The 26224-nt window shown below is 40.4% G+C and overlaps 1 protein-coding gene across 1 annotated transcript in view; it reads left to right on the plus strand.

Moving 5' to 3' along the window:
• Positions 1-26224, plus strand: part of rngtt (RNA guanylyltransferase and 5'-phosphatase) — an 84841-nt gene that overhangs the window by 49761 nt on the left and 8856 nt on the right. The window contains exons 12-14 of the mRNA XM_041958539.1: positions 3567-3635; positions 15736-15836; positions 21415-21481. Of these exons, the coding sequence (XP_041814473.1) occupies positions 3567-3635; positions 15736-15836; positions 21415-21481 (237 nt within the window). The remainder of the gene's footprint in view (positions 1-3566; positions 3636-15735; positions 15837-21414; positions 21482-26224) is intronic.

The raw sequence follows: 26224 nt of genomic DNA on the forward strand, positions 1-26224 counted from the left end.
TTTCATTGATTGTCACTATATAGTGGCAACACATGAAGATGTGCCGGCAATGTGCCAGCAAGGGCAGGAAAGAAGACTGCAAGCTAGTAACCCTGGATGTAAATAATGCACGATTTGATATGTTTTTTAAAAGCTACTTTGCAAATGTTTTCTGAGGAAGGAAATGCTTTTCAACATGTTTTTTGTAGCTCAAGGACGTGCACAATGAGTCTTGTTGAGGCACTGAATGTAAGTATAGCTTTAGTTAGTTTGCAAGAAGACTCCACAAAACACCTTTCATTTAGTTAAAATCACCAAGATTTCAGCTTTTGAGAACAGGTGGCTTACTGGATGTCAGTACATCTTAGGCAATAGAAAGGAAGCACAGAGAAGACATTTCATTTTTCCAAAAAACTGATGGAAGTAATGCTCAATGACAGATTGCATTGAGTTTTAAAAGCTTATGGTACATAAACCCTCAGACATGTGAACAACGTGTGTGTTCACACTAATATATTTGAATCTAACTGCCCTGTACTGCAGCAAATACTGTGTAATCAGATGTATTTTAAAGCAGTATCTGCTCACTTCAGATAGCACATCATAGATGGCTATTCACTGAGCAGCGGAGACAGATTTGATCTGATTCTGGACAAAATGCACGGGTCAAAGGCATCTTTCATATGAGAGCCTCTGGCTCTTACAAGCCTGCAGTGCTGCTGTGTATGAAATCGTTTTACCCCCCCTTGCATTAAGTGAAAATGTAGTTATATTACACACGCTATTGTATTTGTGATTGAGGTTATAATTTGGTTAGTATCCCAGCAGCACCGAGGCAGATGACGACAATCTGTCATCTCCTGCATAGTGAATGTGTCTTGGCTCTGATCATTGTTGACAGTCTCCATATCTACTGAGCATTTCACTATCTCCAAGTCAACAGACACTCACAATGTCTGCGCCTGCTGATTGAAATATCAGAGACGGACAGTCAGTGGAGAGATGCATGCATTCTTATTTGAAATTTAATCATTTCATTTTATTGTCTCATTCAGAGAGGAGACAACTTACAGTATGTAATAAGAGGCCACTCTAAGCACAATAGATTGTTCCACTTTTCAGTACCTTCCTGTATGGCTGAAATGCATTGCTTTCTGCTTTAGTTCATCTTGATGGCTTGGATATGATACCTGATATACACTGCAGTGCGCTAATGCATTCGCTCTGCATTTTATTGACCAAGGCCATTTCCTGTCTGCTTTAATTTATTTACCCTCTGTGTAAACTTTCAGAATAACAAAGATAAGTTGTTTTTTACTTTTCATACAAAGATTTGCCAGAAAAAAAAAAAAAAAAAAAAACACCTTTTCTGACATAACAGCAAAAGGGAATGATGAAGCTCCTGTGATTGGCAGTGACTCATCCTCCTGGAAGGCTTATACTCAAAAGAATCCTGCAGATACCCTTTCAGATTTTGCATTTTTTCCTATTTCTGTTGAAGATATTTGTAAAAAATTCTCTACATACATTAATTGATTCAACAAGCTGTTAAATCGTTGACACAAAGTTGCAGGTCCTAAAATTAAAACAATAAGCTGAAAGTCTCTAAAATGCTCTGTGGAGCTGAGGGAACAGCAGGCCGATCTCTTTCTTTATTTAGCCCATTGTTCCTGTAAAATATAGGTTATTGCAGCTTTAAAGATGGAATCTGTGATTCTGCAATCTCTGTTACTGTCTGCCCTTTAAAACGCTTACAGATTCTTCTCTGTGTAGTTATGTGTAATCATATATTAGATTTGGCATTTGGTATTACATTACAGCCGAACATTTTCCAAGGCATATGATCCGTTTTTAGATTGATTTCCTATCTTCCAAGCAGCAGCAGCAGCAGCAGCAGCAGGTTTCTCTTGATGCCGTTTCAGCATGGACATAAACTCTGCTCACACTCGTAATCCATCACAAAGAACACAGCATCACATTAAACTTGATACAAAGTTTTGTTTTTGGTGAAAGTGACTTGGTTGAATTATCTTGCAGTTGCAGTTTCATCTCATATCATTTATTATTATTTAAAACGTTGATTTGAAGTTCTTGCATTTCAATACCTTGTGTTTTCAAATATCAGAGAAGATGTAGCACTCCGCTAACCTTGGTTGGCATCATCGTATTGTCTCTTCCTCGTCTCAGCAGACAAAAGCCACGGAGCCGTCACACCTGACTGCACACAATTCTAGACGTTCAATTTTGCTTCTCTGCTTTGGGTTTGGAATGAAACCCCAGGCCTTGTGTGAGCTTACCCAGTTCTAATATTCAGCTTTATTTTCTCTCATATATACTGTATTTTATTGAAGGTCTGTTAATATGTGCACAGATGGTGAAGTTGTATGCTTCCATTTTCCATTACAAAAAGCCAGAACATGACCAACCTGCAAAACAAAACAAAAACCCAACCCACAGCCTGACTCAGTCACCACCTGAAAATGCAGCATAAGGTGAAAGGGACAAGTGTGTCAAAATTTGCTCTCCTGCTTGCACTCATAACAGAACATGCACACGTGATACTCTTGTTTCTGGATTCAGTGTGACTTAGAGTTCCCAAGAATATCACTTTCTGTTCATTTGCGAATAAACGTCCATGAAGGTCTGGTTGTCTGTACATCCATGGATACACTGCCAACAGGAGCTGCTAATAGCTAATTTGGCGTACTTTTAATGGTGCCAATTTGCCCAAAAAGTAAACCAATACAGGCAAAAAAAATCATGTCAGATTTATATTTTGGGGAATTAAAAACTGGTGGCAAAATTGGGCAGCTGCTGTCTAACAAGAATCCTTTAAGACAAATATGAGGATAGTTTAAGTTTAGTATTTTTTACCTGTATTTGCTGGAAAATGGCAAAAACACACATGTCCCCCACTAACTCAGAACCCTTCACTTTCCATTGTAATAAGTAGAGCCCATTGTACATATTATTTGAAAGAGGAGTCAAAAAGGAAAGTGCTGTCAAATTGGTATAAATAAGGTATATTCTGCCTTATTTTAGTGCTTACATCCTTGCTGTAGTTGCCATGGCTGTTGATGTGCTTCGTGATGTGGAAAATGTGCTTTTATTGTACAGTAGCTCTGCCACGTCTCCTGGGCATCCCGCCTCTAATATGCTGCCGTAAGTTCCTTTTCTATGGTGGCTGGTGTTAATGGAAGAAATGAAATCCACCCTTCCCAGTCACCAGGAACTTAATGATTTGCTATTCCTGTCATCAACCTGGGCTTTCAAGTTGCAGATATTGATCTCCGAGTCATGCATTATCAATCAAAGAGATTATTGCTCAGTTTCAGGGTTAAATGAATGAAAACAATGTGTCTGACTTTGTGCTTTTACCTCTGCAGGATTCTTTTGAGTAAAAGCCTTCCAGTTATGTTGAGACTTAATACTTTAGCTCACTTTTAGAGGGTTAGGGATTGGCTGCAGTTGACTTTATAAATCAATGTCATTTCTTGTGTTCCCAGCTTAGCTTTCAGCCTCCCATCTTTTATCATTTATCAGTGTTGCTTGACTGAAACTGTGTCCTCATTTTTACTATTTTTCAGCTACTGGAAGGCAGCTTCACATCCCAGGTCAGCCACGAAGTCGACGGGCTTATCTTCCAGCCGTGCGGGGTAAGCCGTCATCTATGTCTGTCATTTTTTTAAAGCCGTAACCCTGTTGCCACAGATTGATTGTCAGACCCGGCTTTTTCTTCCATCGAGCTACATAAAAGTCGGACAGCTTGTCAAGACAACCTGCCATTTGTCAATCTCTGTATCAGACCTGCCCTCTGTTATTGTAAAGGAAACCACACTCCTACATGAATTCACATAAACACAGTCCTCTCTGTAAGCAGTTGCACAGTGACGCGTGGCAGTTTGTGTTACGACGGAAACGGCCTTGGTTAGAGCACTGATTTACTTGTGTTAGAACCGCAGAAAATCACTTTTATCTGTGACAGTAATACTATTCCTCTTTTCGTCTCCCGTGATGGACTCAAGGGTCCCTATTCCACTGTGTAATGTATGAAACATCCTTTCATGCATTAGTGCAGGAATAAGACAGGCAGGTATTTAGAGATATGGAATAAAGCTGCAGCTATAGTCCCTACTGACTCTAATGCTGCATGACAAAAATATCATAGTGTGCTGAATAAGGTTTTTGCATATTATTCTCAGCTTTGGCACATGCTGTTTATGTTAAGCACATGTATCTAAATTCTGTCTTTAACACAACAAAGACCAGCTGAGGCCATTAGGTCAGATTTTTCATTAAACTCTGACGCAATTTGAAAATAATTACAACAAAGTTTATTTCAGCGCACTAGAAATTAAAATAGCTTGACTAGGGAAAGAGCAAAAACAAATTTATGTACACAACAAGAGAAGAGTAAGCACAAAAAATGCATGCAACAGCAATTTTACCTTGTTTTCTAAATTATAAACATGCCCAAGTCATGGTTTTCAGTTTTCTTTCATGGGAGAAAATGTAGAGAAAGTAATTATTTTTTACACTAGAGTCTTTGATTTGATCTATTAGAACAGCTTTGCACAGGGAAGGAGAATTTCATAATTGCATGAAGAGCAGCAAGATGTTTTTGGCTGGATTGAATCCAGCACATTTGTTTGACAAAGAACTGGACGACATGCCCTCACATAGATTGTGGGTGTTAAACTTTTGTGTCCGGACACCTGCTTCTCTTTTGATTTTACCCTGCATCTCTTCAGTCAAAGGTAAATAACCATCATGTTTCTCTGGCAACAGCCCAGAGATGTTAAATCAGGTATTTTCACACCTGCTTTGATTATTTTGCTTGGAGTGTAGCTTCAAGTGCAACATGCATTTTATTTCACAATTAGCACTGCAGAGACTTTCTGTCCTACATGATGTGGTGTTTTTTCCCCAATTTCTCCGCCAGTATATTGATGATTACAGAGACTGGTAAAGAGTCCCCTTTAAGGCGTACCATATGGAGGCTTTCTGTTTCTGTTGGCATGTTTGCGTGTAATTCATTTAAATCATATTGATTCTGTAGCTTTACATCAAATGTATGTACAGAATTAAAGCAATAAAAATCTGAAGTAGCTTTACTCAACCAACACATTAAACTAAAGAGACTGGCCATTTCAGCATGCCTTGATCAATATAGTGATATAAAAATGTATGGGGCTTGAATAGCAATTACACAAGGCATCAACCAAACACGAGCTGTATAATATGTCTGATGAAAGATGTTAAAAACAACACATTTAATGGTGTTATAATGAAGCGGTACGAGACTCGGCTCCATTAGCCTTGAGGAAACAGCGTTTTAGTGCGCTGCAATTTTGTTTACTCCCTATATAACGGATTGGATGCCAGGTGTCACCTTAGTTTGCAGGATCATTCTGAGTTGTGTTAAAGCAAAACAAAACTTGGATTGTAATGACTCAGTCTGTGTGCTTCTCCCTCTTGTTGTTGAGCATTGTCAGTTTTTGCTCTTCTCTGTGATTTGTGAAGTAATTATCATACAGAGCATAGCTGTGGCTATAGCCACCAGGTAGCAACTGTTCTCAGGAGAGCTGGCAATGCAATTTGGAGGAGGCATGTTTACACAGCTGCGCCCTTTCTCCACCACAACATGAGCAGAGGTGATTCTCATTTTCAGGGTTGGTTAATTGATGCGCCGCTATTCCAGCAAAAATGTCTTATTTTTGCAGGTGCTTACAGTTGCTGCCACTTTGTTTTGTTTCTTCTTCAACACAATCTTTCCCCTTCCTGTTTTTCATATATTTGTTTTTTGCTTGTGTACGAAATAAAGTGCATGATGATATTTTTCTTTTGGGGCGATGCTAATTAGATTTAGTTTTCTTATTACCACAGTTAATTTCTAGTTTATAAGACTGAGCAACAGAGGAAGACGTTTGAAGCACTGTGGCCGTCTGGATGTAAGAATGTATGTGGCATTTATCGACCCAGCTGAGGAAATTGCAACAACATCCACATCCCTGTCATGGATTAGGAATACACTGTTAGCGGGGATCGTGATTTGTTTTGGCATGTGCTTTTTACAGTTTTGAAGTGATTGCTTGAATAGAATCAGCCAGGGTGCGCAGATGTTCCGTCAATAAGAGAATTCATTGCATGGACAGGTCGTCTTTCAGACAGGGCGGTGTTGCTGGCAGGTACCTTTTTTCAGCCCCTGTATATAATCCTCGCTTTCGCTTTGAACGGATGTCCATTCACAGCACTGCAAGGCTGCCTATGAAGTACAATTCATTATTGAGATGACCACCACAGACAGAGATTTTCCATGTGTCCGATGAGCCCACGTCAAACTTCGCTAACTCATTAAACCTCGTCCTGTAGAAATTCCATAATGTGCATTTAAAGCTGCCCGTGCTCAGACTGATTAGCCAATCACCGTTCATTAAGATGTTTTTCAGCAGTTTCATGAATCCGACAGGAGGAAATCTCTCCAAGCTCTTGAAGGTCAGCAGCTGGTTCCAGTCTGCACAGGCGCTCAAACAAATGGGCCGGGTCGAGAAAGCTGGCAAGTCTAATGTGACTAAATGATGATGCAAATAGTCGGCCATCTGATGTGAAAGTACAGAAGAAAATATTATGCAACACTGTCTGGCTTTACTTTATTATTACAGCATCTTCATTGAACAATTGAACAGCTTGGTTATGTGAGTTTTGGTTCTACGAGTCTGCCAGAGACGGAGAGACAGTCTTAAGCATCGTGGACACATTATAAAAGACACAGGCTTTTTGTAATAAACCAACAGTAACAAATTAGCTTTTCTTTTATCACCATCTATCTAACTTTACTCGGCTAATGAGGCCAACAGTGTGACGGTGACCTTGGTATCATCACGACATGCACTTAACACAGCAGCAGCAACACATTTAAACTGTAACAGCACCCTGGTAATGGCAGGGTGACAGACATAACGATAACACCACAACACGCATAATGCAAATGGCAGTGATGTGCGCCTGCTGTTCGTAGGTCTGTTCGAAAATAGTCTGCCCTATGTGTCACAGAGTCGTCCTCCTTCGTAGCCCTCAGCATCACCATTTCATGAGACTCTTTAGAAATGATGACAAGAGACACAAGTCATCCTTGACAAGTCCTCTTCCGACTGCATGTGTGTCTGTGCCAGAGAAGTATTTTTCCAACAGGTTGTTAAATATTTACAGGGAAGAATTAAGGACGTTGGCTAGAGGCAGATGAGAGGACGAGGAGAATTGCTGCTACTTGGCACTTTTTCATTTGTGAATTGTCTGTTCTGTACTCTAGTAAAATATTTGAAGCCAGCAGAAGCAAGTCACCAATAATGAGCCGTTCATCGCCGGCGTGTCTGCAGATCGTCCATGTTTGATGTTGTTCTGGCCATGAAGCTGGGCATCGTGTGCTTAACTGAATGAATGCACTTTTTAAAATGCATTCGCTTTTTTGACCTTTAGCTCGTGTCATTGTATTATCGATTGACACCGTGGCTCTTATTTGCAATCTCTCTCACATGCCGACTGATAAGCCACTGTTTGTGTATGATGCGGAGCAGTGGGACCTATCATGTTGGGTTATGGAGGGGCCCTTAATGCCACCTCCCAGAGTGAAGACTTGATGTTCTACATGTGGAACCACATTCTCCTTCGGGGCAATGTAGAGCTCCACTGCATTTCCCTCCCCAGTAGGTAACGATGTTTATTTGCTTTAATTTACCCAAATTCATTGAGTATTAAAGAAGGGGGAGACTTTGGCTTTAATGTTGGTGTTTGTCGTTTTCAAGTGGAGATGTTGCCAACCAGGAATTGACCACCTACACACAGGTCAGATTCATGGAAGGGACGCACCTATCTTACCTTGTATCAGCGAGACATTGGGGGTGTCTGTTAATTTGTCACACCACAGAGTGTCTCTCCTGCGGGGGTGATGACACCTGATGACAGGTGTATCACGCAGGTGTTATGGGTGTTGTTGCACACTTTCACAGAAACATGATCCATCAAAACTTTTTCCTTTGATAGCAATTGAAGAAAGCTTGTAGCTTTATTTTATTATGTGATGTGTCGGCCAACATTTGTCACTGAACATAAAGTGAAGTTGGCCCCTGCAGCAATGCTTCAACATGCCCGCCATAGTGGTCGGAGTAAGCCGCGCCTACCAATGCATGTTAAGCCTTTCGAGGCAGAAGGTCTATGGTTTGGTTTGTTACAGATGCCAGACATGTAATTATGATACAGGATACTTTGCAAATTTGTACATAATACATAATTAACTTCTAAGAATTATCTTGTTGTTATGATGTAAATTTGCTAGAATTAGAGTTTTATATATATATAAAACTAATAATTATGAAATATTCATATTTTGCTAATTTCTATTGTAAGTCACGCATGAACGATTAAAACATATATATGCAGAGTATCAGCAGGTTTGTGCTCAGTTGTAGTGTAACAGTCCTGATAAACCAAAACAAATTGAGCTCTAATCTGGTAACATGGTGAAAATAATACCTGCTGAACTTCAGCATGTTGGTGTCAGCATTGTTAGCATGCTGACGTTAGCATTTGGATAAAAGCTCTGTGATGCTGTATTATGATTAGAAATCATCAGCATCTTATTTATGCTTATTAATGATGAACATATTGTAGAAAACACACTAATGAGCAGCTACTTAAAGTTATTTTTAACAGGTCAGTTTTGGTTTTTGAGGAAAAAGAAGAAAGACATCCTGCAACAAAGAGATCACTGTTGTCAGATCTGTACTCGTTTCTGCAGATCCTCTGACTTTAGGTATTGGAATCAGTATCAGGAGAGAAAACGAGTGTGAAATTCCCTCTCATCTATAATAGAATTCACAGGCTTTTGCTTCAGCACAAAATGTCTGATCTTTGGTCAGTTTCAGTCTCAAACTAAATATTTGATAAGATTTCAGTTTACAAGCACATTAGTCTTTTACTAAAGGCCTAATCACACCAGTTTACAGCAAGTGCAGCATCTTGATAATGAGTTCAGTGCTTTTATCACCAACACTACTACCAACCATTAATGTATGCGGGCCAATTACACTGCTGCGCATTTTGATTCTTTTTCCCAAAGCCATTGATTTTGTCATTGCTACGCCAACCAGTGCGTTGTTAATCTCTTTTTGTGTGAATGGGATTAGGGTTTATCTCAGCAGGGTCTTGCTGCTATGAGTGTCCATTAATGCTAGCACAAAGGTTGAAAGTGCTGCAGCCTGCAGTCGCTGGGTGTGTTATCTCACCCAACACAGGGTGTCCTTGGAATATGTTTTCTTTGTTTAGGGAACATCAGAAAGATTTTGAATTTCTAGCAGAACCATTGCCACAGATGGCAGAATTACTTATGGGAGAGCACTCCAGATGGTGATCTCTGTACAAAGAGTACAAAGATTTTTTTTCTTCTCTCTACACTGTTTTTTGTATTTGTTTTGTCTTAAGTCATTTCAACTGCACTCAAAACCTAAGTCAGTACAGGAGGTGTGATTCATGTCAATTCTGGACCCAGTCAAGTTGAACCTTTTGAATCATGTTGGGAAGGATGATCCGAGACAGATATGTGAGTTTAGGAGGTCACATCACTGGTTATTGTGCATTTTATGTGCTTCATATCTCAGTATAATCATTTTATGTGTTCTTCAGAGTATCTGTGTGTCATCAAATCTGACCATTTACCTCAAAAAAGGCTATTTAACTTCCCCCGTCCTTTTATTCCTCAACCTTGTTTATTCCAAGACAAAAGACACCATTTTGCAACATTCACACCAAAACACTGCAAAACACACACACACAGACACATACAGTGTCAGTGTTGCTCTCAAAGAAATGGGCCAGTGTGTCTGCACTGTAACAGAGGCAGCTTTTCTCTGTGGAGCAGATTTATTTGACTTTCCACTGTTGTCTCTAATCTGCAGCGCACCTTAACAATCAGTCTTGTCTTGTAGCAAAAAGCTGCAACTGAAATTAAAAACTGTAATTGAAGGACTTGTCTTGAAGCATGCAAGCTGTTTTTTTTATAGATAGATAGATAGATAGATCAGACTTTCTGCTTTTATTAAGTTTTGTTTTTAATGTATGGCTTCTGATATAATTTGTCACATTCACTTTATCTGTGATATAATTTTAGACAATGTAATATATAGTAATATTGATATGAAGAAGGCACTTGAATGTTGAATAATTGTGCTGCAGATGTTGTGTTTGTTGTTCATTTCGTATCATTCTTTGTGTGTAATGGCTAGGATTTATTTATGCCTCATTTCCCTGGAAAGTCAAAACATGTCATTCAGTAGTGAGAGGGAGGCACATTAATAATATCCATGTAAAGGCAATCTAATCTTCGAAACTCCAAGTTTCTAAGAACAAACAAACCTCCAGGCTGGAGTTTGAGTGCCATTTTGTGTGAGTCTCTATCCTTGTTGCATATGCATCGACGGGAGGATCACACAGATAAAAGGAGAAGACATGTTAGCTGGTTGATTGTGTATTCTGCATGATTTACTGCTTCAGTTACGTGAAGAAAATTCTCCACCTGAAAAGAAGGCATAAAGTACAAGGCATCTTCTTCTTTTTTTACTTTTTCATCATTGAAGTTAAGACCTGCAACCAAATATTGTATTTTAAGCTCAAAAAATGATTATTGAATCAGTTCTAGTCCTATAAGCACATTGTGTTTAGAAAGAAAAGACCATCTATTTTCGACCTGGAGTGTATGCTGTGCTGCACAAAGAGCAGTGGTTCCATATTTTAGTATTCTGGTTCAACGATTTCTACAGTGTTTTCGTCCCCATACTTTCAGGCGAAGTGAAAATGATAGGGCCCTATTTCTTCCTGTGGAAATATGGATTGTGCTCAGTCAAATACAACCTTGCTATTTCTGGACGTTAAAAGGGTAACAAATCTCTGATCTACAGCCGTTCAATAGCTCGTCACATTGTCTGTTGGCTGCTCTCTCCCTAGATTCTAATAGTTGGTCTTCCTTTCCACCCGAGTTACTTATTTTCCCGTATTGACTTCAGGAAAGGGCTAGAATTCAGTCCTATCAGTCACAACAAACTTGTATTGTTAAACTGATGCTGATCGTGGTTTCACTACAATAGCATCCCTTAAAGGTGTTTACCTGATAACCTGTCCAGCAGCTGTGAAGTGTAATACATGGCTATTTTGATGATGTCTTTCACTCATGAGCTCCAGGTTTCCTGAGGAGCTTTAACGCCTCATTCATGCTTGGGCGAGCATTGTTGGTGTCCAATTTGGGCTGTTCTGAAAATGCAGTCACTTGTAGAAGTTAGAAAGTCTTAGGCTGCAGTTTTGTGGACTGCTTTAAGTTTTATCTGTGTTACCGAAAAAAGGTTTAGTTGCAGTAGAAACAGAAAACTGCAAAGTCAGCTGAGCTGTGCTTGCACAGCTGTACTGATGTACATGCCTGCAGTCACGTCATGGTGGTATTTTTGAAAGCTGGCAAAGGGTAAAAAAAAGGCAAAAATTTATGAGAGTTCATTCTATTCAGAATTCTTAAACAGGAGATAAGAACATTGGGTTCAGGAAACATTTTAGAAGTAAGCAGCAACCAAATACAGGATAGAGAAGAGTGACCAAGGAAACTCAAATTACAAAAATACACTTTTGTCATTTACTCAGTTTTCACCTGAACAACTTCCTATAGAAGAAATGGTCCCTATGAAAACTGTTGACAGTGAGGTCTGTATATTATTCAGAATGAACATGTTGCTGTTTTTGAAAAATCAGTGGTTAAGTTGCACAACAACAAAAATCCTTTCACACCCTTATTTTGGGTCTGCAATACAAGGTTCAAGTTGCAGATATATCTCACCTTGTTACAAAAAAAAAATTATCTGTATGGCTGGAACCTACTGAGGGTATATTGAAAAAACCTTGTAAACTGGTTGCAATGTTCTTTCATAGGTTAGAATTTAAAGAGTAAACTACTGTCTTTTGTATGTGGCTGCAGGATATTTTTACAATTGATCTTGCTGATGCTTGATGCAGAAGGAAATGCATTCAGCGCACTTTTGAGACCTCAAGGATACAGAGGATGTGTGTTTTTGAGAAACACAAAATGTAAATTTAACTTTTGTTTATTTACAAGAAAACTCCACAAGGCAGCTTTAAGCTACTCTTTCCGATCTATGTCGGTTTTCTTTATCCTGGATATTTAAGTTGGGCATTTCAGGTGTGCAACAATGAACGCACACCTGAAATGCCCAGCTTACATTTCCCGTGGAGTGTGTGTTCTGTGTTTATTGGCATATTTATTTCATATTTTGAAATAACAAGTTCTGACTCTTAAAAAGGACTAAAATTTGGAATCATGGTTGTGTTTTCATTTTGTGAGCTGTAAATTATGTTGACCTTGCAACCCCGCATGGGGTGGCTGTCGACTTATCTATTACCAGAAAGGTGTTCTCGCATATTTACAGACACAATTCACGTAACTAATTTGTTACTTTAATTACAGGCAATTGTTCTGGTATTTGTGCTCAGCTTTTAAAAATGAAATAAGAAACTATAGAGCTACACTTTTGCTTTCACACTGTACATCTCCCTCAGTTTTTCCTCCCCTCAGTCGCTGAATTTGTAGCAGAAGGCAATTTATATGCAATGGAACATCATTACATGAAAATGAGTTTGATAGATGAGAGAACACAAGGTCGGGTGTGAAGGTCTGTTTTGCGCCTCAATAATGAAGCTCTTGTTTTGTATGTGCAGTCACTTATTGACAAGACTAACAATAGTAATGAAAGTGCAAGAGCAACTGGCGGCACTTTCTCATTTAGGCATGAATTTGAAGGTCGCCTATTTATTCAGTCTGCCGTCTGATTGGGTTTCCATGGGGTTGTTGCTATGGTTCTGCCGGCTCGGCCTCATTTAAAGCAAATTTCACTTTGGTTGAAAATGTAGCATCCACATTTTGACGTACAGGGTTAGCAACAAGCCTCAGCAGACCTTCAGGGTTGTGGATGTTCTGAGCTGGATTATTCATTCGCTAATTGAAGTTTACATGCACTCTTATTGTGATAAACCAGGCAAACATTTTGCTCATGGTGGAAGTAGTACACTAATGCCACACTATGAAAATACAGCAAGGAAAAGTCCTGGAGTAGGTGTAGGAGAATTTTCACTTGCTTCAGTTTCACAGATGAATTCAAATTTGAAATCACCAAATTTGGAGATTCAGTTTATCAAAGTAACCAGTAACTAAAGCTACCAGACAAATGTAGTGGAGTAAAAAGTACAATACTTGCCTCTGAGATGAAGTGGATCAAAAGCATAAAGTTGTGTCAAAGGGAAATACTTAAGAGAAGTAAAGTACCTCGAATTTGTACTTTAAAGGACCAGTGTGTAGAATTTAGTGGCATCTAGTGGTGAGGTTGCAGATTGCAGTCAACTCAATGCCCATCGCCTCAACCCTCTCTTTCCAAGTGTGTCGGAGAACCTACAGTGGCCATGAATCTCGCAAACGGCCCTCTCCAGAGCCAGTGTTTGGTTTGTCCCTTCTGGGCTACTGTAGAAACATGGTGGACATTGTGGAAGAGGACACTCCCTCTGCGGATATAAAAAACTTATTCAAAGATATTGAAAACGGGATTTTTATGGTCAGGTGATTATACACTAAAACTAATAATTATGACTGTTATTTAGTAGTCCTTTAACTAAGTACTTTTATTCGAGTACTGTACTTCTTTCCACCACTGCTTTTTGGCCAAGTATTTTAGTTCTTCAGAAGTTAGTACCATATTTCCTTCTCTTTAAATTATAATTGTGGAGGACTTAATCAGCAGGTGCATGTATGTATTTCATGTCTCATTAGAACTACAAAGTAGAATAAGTCATTTTCACAAGAGGTTATTTTGACGCCTGTGCAGCACAGCATAACTAACTGCATTGAAGAATGTTCCTTTCCACACCCACGTTTTCAGTAGAAAAGATGTTCTCAGTCAAGCTTTTTCAAAAGAGGCATGCCCTCTTTTCCTGCTCTCCATCTCTCTGTGGTGAATAGCCTTTGTGGAGTGTGCTGGTTTCAAAGGCACATGAAGGCCGCCTCCCACACGGAGAGCTCCACTGCGGACAAAACAGAAGGACACCCCACAAACACATTCCCTTCACTTTACACCTAAAACGACAGTCAAGTGAAGGTATGATTTCTCAATTAAAGCAGTGCATTGAAGTCCCACCGAAAGCACATTTGATCATCTCCTCATTGCAGTCCTTTGAGAAGAGGCTGTCCAAGCGTGTGCACAATTATCCCCACTTGTTCTCCACAAATTGGTTTTTGTTCATTGTGCTTCAACACATCAACATGGAGTTACAGAAAAAAGTAAAGATAGATGGACCGACGATGAAGTGCAGGCCTCGACATTGTATAGACACATGCAAAAGTGACATGTTGAAACAGCCGTCACTTTTCCACACATCAGTGGAGTGATTTGCCTGATCACAGCTCATTAGACCGCAGTGGAAACACAGGCAGCAACAGGCTGAAAGAAACTTTTATTCCCTTGAAAAGTAGATCCTGGGGCTAAAAGTTCTGGTATTTTTGGTGGAAACATGGCTAAAGACACACAAAAGACAGAGTTCTTGGACAAAGATCAAGGAGACAGTGTGACGTAACATGAGGAGGGTTTAATGGCGGGCTTTTTACCTTTGAGTGGCGTCATTTGGAACAGGTATATAAGTTTGTGCAGTGGCACTGAACTTTGACATCAGACGTAGAACGTGTGTTGCATTATCATACAGTGTGTAGAATTTCTAGGTACTAGGCTTGACCCTGAATTGACTGAAAACCATTCGAAAGCTTGTCAGGCTGCAACATTTTTGTGCTATTCAGCAGCTTGCCAAACTCAGACAGCAGGCCTTGTGTTTGTGGAGGAGCAGGGTAGTTTTTCTGAGAAATAGTGGTGTGTTTCTTTCTGCCGGTGATGATTCAAACTTCTTTTTTAAAGTCTTGCCACAGGGGCACACGTGGGTGGAGCCAAAAACCCCTTATTTGGTCATGTGCTGTGACAGCGCAGGTTCTCCTGAGGAATCCTGTCTTGTTTTCCACACATTTCCATGGACTAGACTTCTGTTACCGGGCAACCTGACAGTGACAGAGTCTGATCATCTGTTCCCGCCTCCACCCGTCATGCCTTTACATTTCTCATGTTCCAGTGCACAGTTTCATGTCCTCTGAAATGTCAGGCATGCATAAATAATCAAAGTGTTGGAGGAAAGCATGTTGTATGGTTATGTTTCATATGTTGCTGCACATTGAAACAGAGTAGTGATGTGAAAAATACAGTTGTGTTGAATAATCAATTGTGTTAGCTGTAATATGTTAACAAATCTATTCATGTGCTCCCATCATGAAATAATCCACTTGTAATTATTTCATTTCAAATGTGGAGTCCTTGAACAAATTCTTTAATTAGCTCTCTTCTTCTGTTTGAGTTTCATGACATTGTGTGATGCCCAGAGATTAATTGTTAGCCTAAGATCAATTCATTTCCACATCGTTGCTGCTCTACATAGTTAGATACCAGCAGTGTATCATAATGGAGCCTCATTTGCATTGAGGATCATTAACTGTGGCTGTTGCTTAAAAATTCTGCTCAGCTCACAAACTACTCATCCATTAAGTCCATGTCCATGGAAGCAGCTTTATTTATCCCCAACAAATCTTCCAAATTATTCAGTTTTTGGGATTTGGTGTCCCTGCAGAGATACAAGGCCGGAAGGTGTGATGACATCCTGAAGTGGAAGCCTCCCAACCTGAACTCTGTGGACTTTCGCCTCAAGATCACCAAAGTCGGAGGAGAAGGGTAAGTCACTGTTGCCGGGGAAACGCTCGCCTGATGAACCTAATAGCGCCTATCATTTTGTGACACACTGGAGTACTTGGAGCCATCCACATGCACAGAAACGTGTACAGTTGCTCTGTGTGTGGAAGTCGAAAGCATGCTGAGAATCACAGAAATCCATTGAATTGCTTTGACATTAATCTTCCCTTTACCATCTGGATTTTTTCTTGCATTTCATTTTGCCATTTGTGCCTTTGGGTTCAATTCTATTTACAGTAATATTGCTACAGTGTGCAAAAGTTCATTCATTTCACCACAATCGCCTCCATGCACTTTTGTCTCCAACACCATAACTGTCTTATTTGCTGTACGCTATGTGCAAAGAAAAACACTACTGCCCTTCAGATTTTCTTCCCCTTTATGCTTATTATCCTCTGCAACATTTCTAAATTATTCAGACCCACTGGTGCTCATCCTAGCCCTCATCTTGGTAAACATTGCAACTCTGCTGCAAAGCAATTCCATTCGAGAAAATACAATTGATTTCTGTAGGTTATTACAGCCTTCGGACATGTTTGCACCTCCGATGCAGTTACGTCAGAAGTTTACACACACCTCAGCCCGACAACTTAAAATTCAGCTTTTCACAGCTCCTGACATTTAATCTGAGTAAAGATTCTCTGTCTTAGGTCAGTTAGGATCATGACTTTATTTTAAGTATGTGAAATGTCAGAATAATAGAGAGAATGATCTTTCTTTCATCACATTCCCAGTGGGTCAGAAGTTTAAATACACTTAGTATTTGGTAGCAATGCCTTTCATTAGTTTCACTTGGGCCAAATGTGTTGGCTAAGTTCCTGGAGTTTTGGCCCATTCTTACTCACAGAACTCACAGACACTTGTTCAGCACTGCCCACAATTTTTATTTGGACTGAGGTCAGGGCTTTCTGATGGACACTCCAGTGCCTTGACTGTATTGTCCTTAAGCTGTTTTGCCACAACTTTGGAAGTAGGCTTGGTGGTAAGTGTCCATTTGGAAGACCTTTTTCCAACCAAGTTCAAACTTCCTGAATTTGAAAAGAAAACTTGAATTTGAAAAGAAAACCCATTGCATCCAGCGTTGAAAGAATCCAAAATCATTATTAGCCATACGCGTGGTGTGGCAATGTGCGTCTGTCAGTTGGTGCCTTGAGTCCAAACTAACTCATCTCAATCGCTATTGAATAGATTGCCATGAGACTTTGTGCAGACATTGCACAACACCATCAGCAAGTCAAGTAAACTTTCGTACAAATGTTCATTGTTCCCAGGACTCCCTAAAAACTTGGCATTTCAGCCAGATGGGTGTGGTTTTGCAGGGCGCAGCCGTGCACGCTTCGGTGAGCTCCATGACTGTCTGAGTGCACGCTGTTTTCCTGTCATTTGTATGTGTATGTATCACAGGAGACCCAGGTTCAAGTCCTGTGTGAAACCAAAAATTGACAATGACTTTTTACTTTAAGGCTTTCTGGCTGAAGGCCCAGATGGCAAAATTTAGCCTAAATGGGCTTAGATACCCCACTGCTGGACATCCATTGATGCAAGATACTACATTGATATCAGAATACAGACCCCACATCTGAGTAGATTTTTGTTGTTGGACATAATTTAGTTATCTAACATCATCACATCTAACCCCTGGTCGAATCTTTAGTTTGTGCTCAACTGGGAGAGCGTGCGCCCCATGTACTAAGCCTTGTCCTTACTGTGGAGACCTGGGTTCAGTTTCAACACTGGCCTTTGCTGCATGTCCTCCCTACTCTCTTTCCTGTCCCCCCTTTTCCCTGTTATCACATAAGGGCAATACAAATGTTGGTTTATTAGAAAAATACCTGGAAATCTGATGACATCCCTGCCTCAATGCAAACATACCTTCCAAACATCAGCTTGTAAGCATTGTTATTTTGAACATGTTAGCATTCTGACATTTGCATTCAGCCTCGAAGCGCCACGCTGTGCCTAAGTGCAATCTCCCAGAGCTGCCAGCGTGGCTGTAGACTGATATTCTTGTTTTTTCTGTCAACACAATGCACATCTCTATCTCTGCTCTGCGTGCTTTTCTCCAGCTCAGTGTGTAAGTATTGTCTGAGCGCAGGCAAACAGACCCATCGCAGTGAGCCCTCTGGTCCTGCTGCCTTCTCCTCTGAGAGCCAGATGACCTTAGTGACTGTCCCAGCTTTGTAGCCATGAGCCTGCCGCAATCCACCAACAACAGACTGAGAGGTGCACAGCAGGGCACAGCCACTCATTCTCCTCCAAATCCAGCCAGATAGTCAGCTTCTTGACTCCTCCCGGTGTGTGGGAGGACACAGACGAATATTGTTGCCATTTGAGAATGTTCTGATATTTCCCCATAAGATGAATTTTGCTGGAAGACGAGCAGTCATCAGACCTCACTCAGTCTTGTAGGTTTTCAAACCTCCCTTTAGTTACTGTCTGAGAGGGAGCGAGAGAGAGAGATGGACAGACGCGTAAGGAGGTAACAACTGTTTATTCATCAGCCCACACAATCAATCCTTGAGCACGTCTTTGTGTACCACTGAGGCACACAGCCTTGCAAGTTTTATTACCTTCTCTGAAAGCCAGCACAGAGGCAGACGGTGATTATTGTGCGGCAGGAAGAGTGGAGAGGTGGAAAAGAACAAAATGGAAAGACGAAGCAATTCCAGGAAGCATGCCAGTGCCTCTCCCAAGTGTAGAATTGAACAGTCTGGAGTATTGTATAGATTGCTTGAATTATGGATAATTTGAGCCAGCATTCTGTCTGAAGAGGTCATGGCTAATGTTTACGTCATCATTCATTAGTTGTGTAGTGATTTTGAACACCCAAAGAAGGAGAATGGTACCGCCTGATTGACTTTGATTGTCTCTCTAGAGGCCGGTATCCAGGCTTCTTGTTACTGGTCTTTCTATTCTGCAGACTCAAGTGTCATTACAGCATCCTAGTCCATATTTTGTGTAAAGGATCCACAGTCAAGACTGTCACATCGAGTAAAGTTAACATGTGATCAGTGCTTTTGAGGTTTTATTCTTGGCTGCATTACCATGAGAATTCATCTCATCTGCAACGTTTCACCTGCACCATGATGTTGACATTGAAACCATCATGGAGACTCAGCGTGGTATCAGGAAGTTTAGAGTTTTAGATGCAATATTTCTGCAGTGTCAGTTGTAAGATGCAAACAGTTGGCACAGACCGTTTTTTTAAGCTGCAGGGAAGGATTTGGTCAAGAAAGGCGCTCACTGTACTGGTGGGTCTGACATGTCTAAAGAGCCTCTGCTCGCAGCGTTTCAGCAGTCAGCACAAACACAAAGGATTCTGCAGAACAAACATGGAGCCTGTCTTTGGTCTCTGAAAGCCTGTGAATGAATTTCTCTGTATGGACACAAAGATGACCCCGCCCGGATGACCTGGGCACGTCATCACTCAAAGCATGTTGCTTGGACTTCAACATGCACATATTGTGGAATTTAATGTTAAATAGTTCCACTGTTGTACTGACTTGTTCCATTTCTTTGTCCTGTGTTCACAGTATTTAATAATTATTATTCTTTACATCAATATTCAGTTTATGTCATAATGGGTACTCTTAGTCAGCATATTTTAAGGATAGTGTTAACAACATTGGATATTTTTGTTATTGTCAACCCATCAATTTAAAGACCAAAAACAACAGCGCTTTTATTCCATCTCTTCTTATGTATAGAGCACTTATAGGGACAGATATATTCCATGGAGACATGCCACACACCACATTAAGTCTGTTAGTTTGCATTCCCATTCCTAAATGGACCTTAATATAAGATAAATATGCAAAACTTAACAAGAAATTACGGACAAAGCAGCACAAAACACAAATGACGACACAGTAAAAGTACCATAAAACCCTAAAACTGACAATGAAAGTTTGGCTCATGATGTGATGTGTTCTTAAGTTCAAGTTTTTTAGATAGAACTGGAGGTCTTCATCATAGATGAATAAGATATATCAGGCTTTGGCCACGCAGTTAAGAATAAATTGTTTGTTAATTGATAGTTTTAGCCTTTTCTTGAGGTTTGTTGACAATCACAAAATTATAGACCATCAGCTTCATCCTTTAACGTAGAGCAGACAGAAAGTTCAGCATGGCTTTGATACATTCACAGACACTTTGTCATATTTTACTGTCTTGCTCCAGCCCAGGTCATAAAATATTTTTATATGTTTTCATTTGAGACACAGTGCTTTGGCCTATTTTTTTTTTTCACGATACCTCATATTCTTTGTTTTTGACATTATACAAGTTTGTTTTTCCAATGGTTTTTTTTTTTGTAGCTTTTATGGATTTATAAATCATTCGACATATTGTCCAGCTCTTTGGTAATACAGGTCTGATCTCACGCTGTTCAAAGGCTACGGTGACATTTCACAGCATCTTGATTGCTTTAAGAAACACCCCTGCCTTGTGTTGGTCTGTTTTTATCGGCACTGAGTTGTTATGGCATCTCATGTTTTTAATTTGTCTGAAAATGAAATCATAAAACAATGGTCGCGGTGTAATTGAAGGCAGGAGGACTCCCTTAGTAACACAACCTCAAACATTCGGATTGTTACTGGAACATCAAGTTAGCATTGTGAAACAGCTTGTAAATGACAGCGAACGAGTCTGTTCTTCTGAGGCGCTCTGTGATGTGATACTTGACACAGAGCATGTCAGTCAGAGGTATTAATGGAACCAATGTTGAGAATAGACTTTTTTAATGTCTTGGCCCATGATAATGTCCATCCCTGCATGGCTATTTGGCTCTCTTACTGTCTATTGCTGCTTCCTTCCTGCCCATGCTGGCTATCATTACACAGGAGGGGGCTTGTTTGGATGGGAAGATGGTCCCTTGAAACCTCTGACTGGGGTGCAACAGACTGCGTAGCTGCACTGTTGTTTAGCCATCACTTAAGCTCCACAGCCCCCCTTATTTCCGTTCTAAAAATGGTTAGCTAATATGAAGCCGGAGCCAGTGTTCATATACTCAGTCCATGGCACACATAACGGCAGACATAGTGTCTGGAAATAACGCGGTGCATGTGGGGGTGTTTTTGGTGGAGGGAGGGAAGGAGGCAGTGTGTGATTAAGACATCTGTGGGGCGTGATCTCTGGGATGAGACACAAATACTGCACGGACACATGTTGCAGGGTACAAAGAGACGCGCACACACAAGACTACAGTACATATAAACCTTAATATAGTCTGAATTAACTGTGCTGAGGGCTCACAGTCGGCTGACAGACGGAGATACAGTGCTGTATGATGCCTGTGACCGTGTGTTCACTCTCTATGCTGCACATGATTATTTTTGCCATGGAATGTGCCCATACTGTGATCTCCTCTTTAAGTTTAGAAACATCAAGCTGCAAAGAGACAGAAGGGCTGGGAGAGGTGTAATCTCACATCTCTGCCGTTCTGTTACTAGCTGGAAAATGGAAGCGGCGTAGTGATTTCTTTGCACCGTTGTTACCACTCAGATACTCTCTGAGGCTGAGGGTGTTGTGGGTGTTAACCATGATCTTTTTGTCTTTGTAGGCTGCTCCCACAAACTGTCGGCTTGCTCTACGTCGGCAACTATGACAGGCCCTTTGCAAAGATGAAGGTGAGAAAATAAATGTGTTGTTTTTGTTGAATTCATCCTCGTGCCAGGAAGCCAAAGCCCCCCTGCGCTCCTCCAGCTTCCCTTTAGCATGACACAAGGTTTTAGATTTGTTGTATGTAGCTGAATTTAAGCTGCCAAAAATAAAATGAATGTACTATTTGGCAAATTAGGTTTAGTCTTCATCTGTTACTGTGTAACAGGCTCAAGCACTTATTTACCTTACCTGCAGAACCAAGCTTTTGTGAGAGGGAGATCCTTATTACAACATGTCTCTTTACACATACGCATATTTTTTTTCACATTCTACTGCTAGCTTGTTTTCCATCTACTTTTATTTTAATCTGATGCAAACTCAACACTTCCCTCATAGTTACCTGGTGTCTTGATACATTCAGGGCAATATGTGCACAACATTTCATCAGTGCAGCAGCTTTCTCCCCACACTGTTTCTCTGAATTGTCCTTGTAACAGAAATAATGCTATCATCCACTAATTAATTACAGTCGGTTCTGCTTTGCTTTTGAAATGATGCGAGCTATGCCTTTGGCTAAACATGTAAACAGAGACGACAGACTACATGTTTATTTCCATTGTTTATGCTAAAGACATAGCAAACAAATTGCCTTTTGATGGTGTCGGTGACATTTTATAGGCCAAATGATTTATCCATAAAACATGAAATTTGATTTGAAAATAATCATTAGCTACTTTAACTATTTAACTACACGTTTTGCTGTAGTCCATTTTGTCTGTGTTGTGCTCGACTGTGGGTGGGACAGAGATGCCTATGTGAACACACAGCGTTGTATTGTGTGAGATCGCACACTCTACATCATCAAACTTTTAACCCACAATAACACAGACTCAAGTCAAGTGCCCTCCAAAATAACGAGCATCTCATCTCCTTTCGGGTATTATGGGAATTCATTAGTCTGGAGTGGAGAACAGGTTCAGTTGCAGCAGCGTGATAGAATTATTACTTATGTAATTTTAAAAATTATGTAATGTAAATTATGTAATTACTATTACATTTCTTCTACTGTTTCTATTTTGATGTAGATTTCTGTGATGCTATTACACTGTATGGGTTTTTGCAGCTTTGACTAAGTGACTCATATCGTGTGTTGGCCTTCCATTAGTCACAGTCATGGTTTAGAAACACAGTTCCTTTCCCGATGGTATTGTCACCGTGGTGCCAGTTATCATGTATCAGCCCTGAGCTCTGTACCCAAACAAGGTAGAGTCTTTGTTTGCTGCTCAGTCTCTAAGCTCCTCTTATGGAGACAGAGCAATAGCTGCAGCCCTGGGGTCATCTTCTGTCAGCTTTCATGTTGCTATTTTTATTGTGAAATGTGTTTTACAGTCAGTCCAAGTGTGAATATGCTAAAAAATGGTAATTGCACGCCAGCACAGATCGTGTGCGACTTGCGGTTTTGGCTGCCTGAACAATGTTCCTGATAGATCCTTCACGTAGTGCCACGTCTGTGTGTGTTTGTGTCCTGCAGTGCAACGCCACATAGTAGTTCTGATATTCATTGCCTTGCTCATGGGCATGATGGTAATCTTCACACATCCCTGTTGCCAGCTCATTTGAAAGCATTAGGCTCCTGGGAAAAGAAAAAGAAATCAAACTAACTTTTTCTGTAATTAGAAAAATGTTGTAATCTTGATAAAAACCTGTTTTATTGGTTCAATTCTTTTAGTTTAGCCCCTTATTGTAGTAATTCCTTACACTCTTGGTACCTACAGGGAATTGCGAAATGAATTTTGGGAGGGAGCTTTCATGATGATTTATCAGCAAATACTGTGAAAGAGCAGACCAACTGAAAACCTTTTGTCTAGCCAGTATGAGTTCAGGTGTGTTGACTTTTGAAAAACACGGCAGCACCCATTAATGAATGAATGTATATTGTAGATACAGTTGGGATTGTGTGTGTCCATGCACATGGTACATGGTTACATTTCTATTGTATCTTATTGTACTAGATCTTATTGTACTTTTTCTTTGGAAGAAAACAAATCCAACAATCTCGTCACAAAAGCTCATTCTACCACTTTATGTGCATTTTTCATAGGTCAGTAAATCACGTATAGTCGTAAAACATAACAATGGTTTCTTGCTTCCTCTGTTGATTCAGTCAGTTACGACCAGCCTATCTGATCTGCTGTACGTGTTCAAGTCTTAAAGGAATAATTGAGCATTTGGGGAAAATTTGCTCATTGGTTTTCTTGCCGAGAATTAGACGACAAGATTGATAGCACTCTCGTGTCTGTACAGTAAATATGTAGCAGGCGCCAGCAGCCGGTCAGTGTAGCCCAGCACAATGACTGGAAACGGAGAAACAGCCTGGCGTGGCTCTGTCCAAAGGTAACAAAATCCACCTACGAGCACCTTTAAAGCTCATTGATTTACCTGTCATATCTTGTTTCTTTAATGCAGCGTTTTCAACCGGGGTGCCATCTGGCTTCACCGGCAAAAACAATGCAAACATAATAAAATACATTAAAAATCTGAAACTGTAGCTGCAGTTTATCGTAAAAATGCAGATCTTTAACCACCATCATCAGAATTTGCCTCACATGCTCTTTTCCTTATGTCTCAACATCAGCATCAGGGTAGCGAATAACTATGTAAAAAGCTTTGAGATTTCTTTTGTTTTGTTTTCTCATTGCTGTGTGATGCATGATGAGCTAAGAGAGGTTGAATCAAGTGGTTGGTGTGCACAAAACTAGAATTGAAGACCTGAGCCGTCAACTTTGTCAGCCGGTGGTTGCCCAGCAGGTGTTGCAGATGAAGAAAATGACGGCTACGTGTCGTATGGTCTCAACTTTACAGGCATCCATCATCTCCTCATCTTCTGTGCTTGGGATGCAGTATGAAATCAAATCTAGCAATGTTCCAATCAAACTTCAGATTAAGATAAGAGTATTTCTATTTTAACAAAAAGTATTGTTTGTTTGTTTGTTTGGCAACAAGAGCAAATAATGATGAGGTGTATAAAGTTGTTCAAGCTGTCATAGTGCCAGCATGCACTGTAACTGTCAATAAAAAGCAGGTCCACAGGCAGTAAAACAAATTGCAAAGGGTCCACAGTCAGACTGTACAATTGGAAGGCAAATCAGTTATGTGTCTGCAGATACTGAAGAAATGGTTTTGGAAGAAATCAGATCCAGCAGGAAATTTTCCTTACAAGTCAATGAATAAACAAATGTCAGTGGGCACGGTCCATTATTGGCAAATGTTTTTCGTAGATGGGGAACATATCACGGAGACATTCTCATTTTGCAGAGCAATGCCTAACAGAACAACCGGAGAGGAGATTTATCATGTGACAGCCAAGTATCTAGACCAGGGGCATTGAGTTGAAAGAACTCTATCAGTATCTGCTCTGATGGGGCTGTAGCCATGACGAGTACCGCCATGGATTTCATCATCAGGGTCAGAGTGCAAAACCCAAATCTGAACCATCAAGTCGTGGCCTTTAAAGGCCCATCTGTTTTCAGTTCTATGCGATGAAATGGGAGCGGCTTTCATTGGGGCACGACTAGGACAACTGTACAAGTAGAACTCAGAACATTCCTGATAAGAGAGAATCTGCACATGCAGAATTGATTACAAATGTGCGATTGTACACAAAACTCTTGCTTGGCCGACATTTTTAGGCCTCTAAATTGTGCGGCTTCAGATCTAAGCGCACTCTCTGGCCTTCGTGGAACAGGGCAGGCTTGAGATGTTTCCCCTGTGCAGTTAATATTCAAGCACCGGCACACTTTCTGACCTAACCTCTCAGCATGTGAAAATTCTCGAGGGGAGCGTTTTGCACAGTTTGACAAGGTCCTTTGGGACCCTTGGAGTGCATGTACACTGGAAAGCTCAAAAGACTGGCACAGGAGCAACTGGCAGAGACCAGTTTCAAGTGACAACATTGTAATTCTGCTATGTATTTGTGCAAACTGAGTTTTCAAGCCTAACACTTACCCTACACTAAGATTGTTTACAACTTCTATGATCACTCTCCCCTTTTGAGATTTCAACAACTGCTGTGTGGAGTACAGTGTTATCAGAACAAGAGAACCGCTGGCTGAAGCCACAAAATTTAACCCCAGATGTGTTCGATAATTAATACTAATTTCTACTCTTGTTACAATCCAACACAAGAGGGGTTTTCAGTCCTTGTGGGTCCCTGCAGTGTTACAGTTTGACTTCTAGAAAAGGTAGAATTAAGCCTGGTAGAAGTAAAGGCTATTGACTCCTCATTTGGGTTTAGTTTCAGTCCTTCATGGAGTCGAATCCCTGTGCAGAACTCTATGTGGCCTGTAAGTACAGCTCATTAATCATAAATAATTTGAATGGTGCCTGACAGATCTAGTCACCAGAGACGGTGATAAGAGCAGCTCTCTGCCAAAGACCAGCCGCTTTGATGAAGCTGTGAGAGTTCGGCAGTGTGCACTTTACCTGCTGAGTGCTGAAATGCCTTTGACTATTTTCTCCATCAGTAATTCCCCCAATTTGTACGACTCTCCGTGCATCATTAAGTATTTTCCTGTTTAATCAACAGTAACACTCTCTCAGCAGTTAAAATATTTGAATAGGTTCCGTTTTTGTTCATTTGTAAGATTTGTTTTGCCCACTGCCTTTGTGAATTACGTGAGATATGGGCTTGAGAAGCATGAATACAGAGATTAAATGCTTCCTACAGAAGATACTCAATCATACCGCACAAAAAACAAACAAATCAATTA

Source organism: Chelmon rostratus, chromosome 18 (assembly GCF_017976325.1).
Source record: "Chelmon rostratus isolate fCheRos1 chromosome 18, fCheRos1.pri, whole genome shotgun sequence".
Classification (NCBI taxonomy): domain Eukaryota; kingdom Metazoa; phylum Chordata; class Actinopteri; order Chaetodontiformes; family Chaetodontidae; genus Chelmon; species Chelmon rostratus.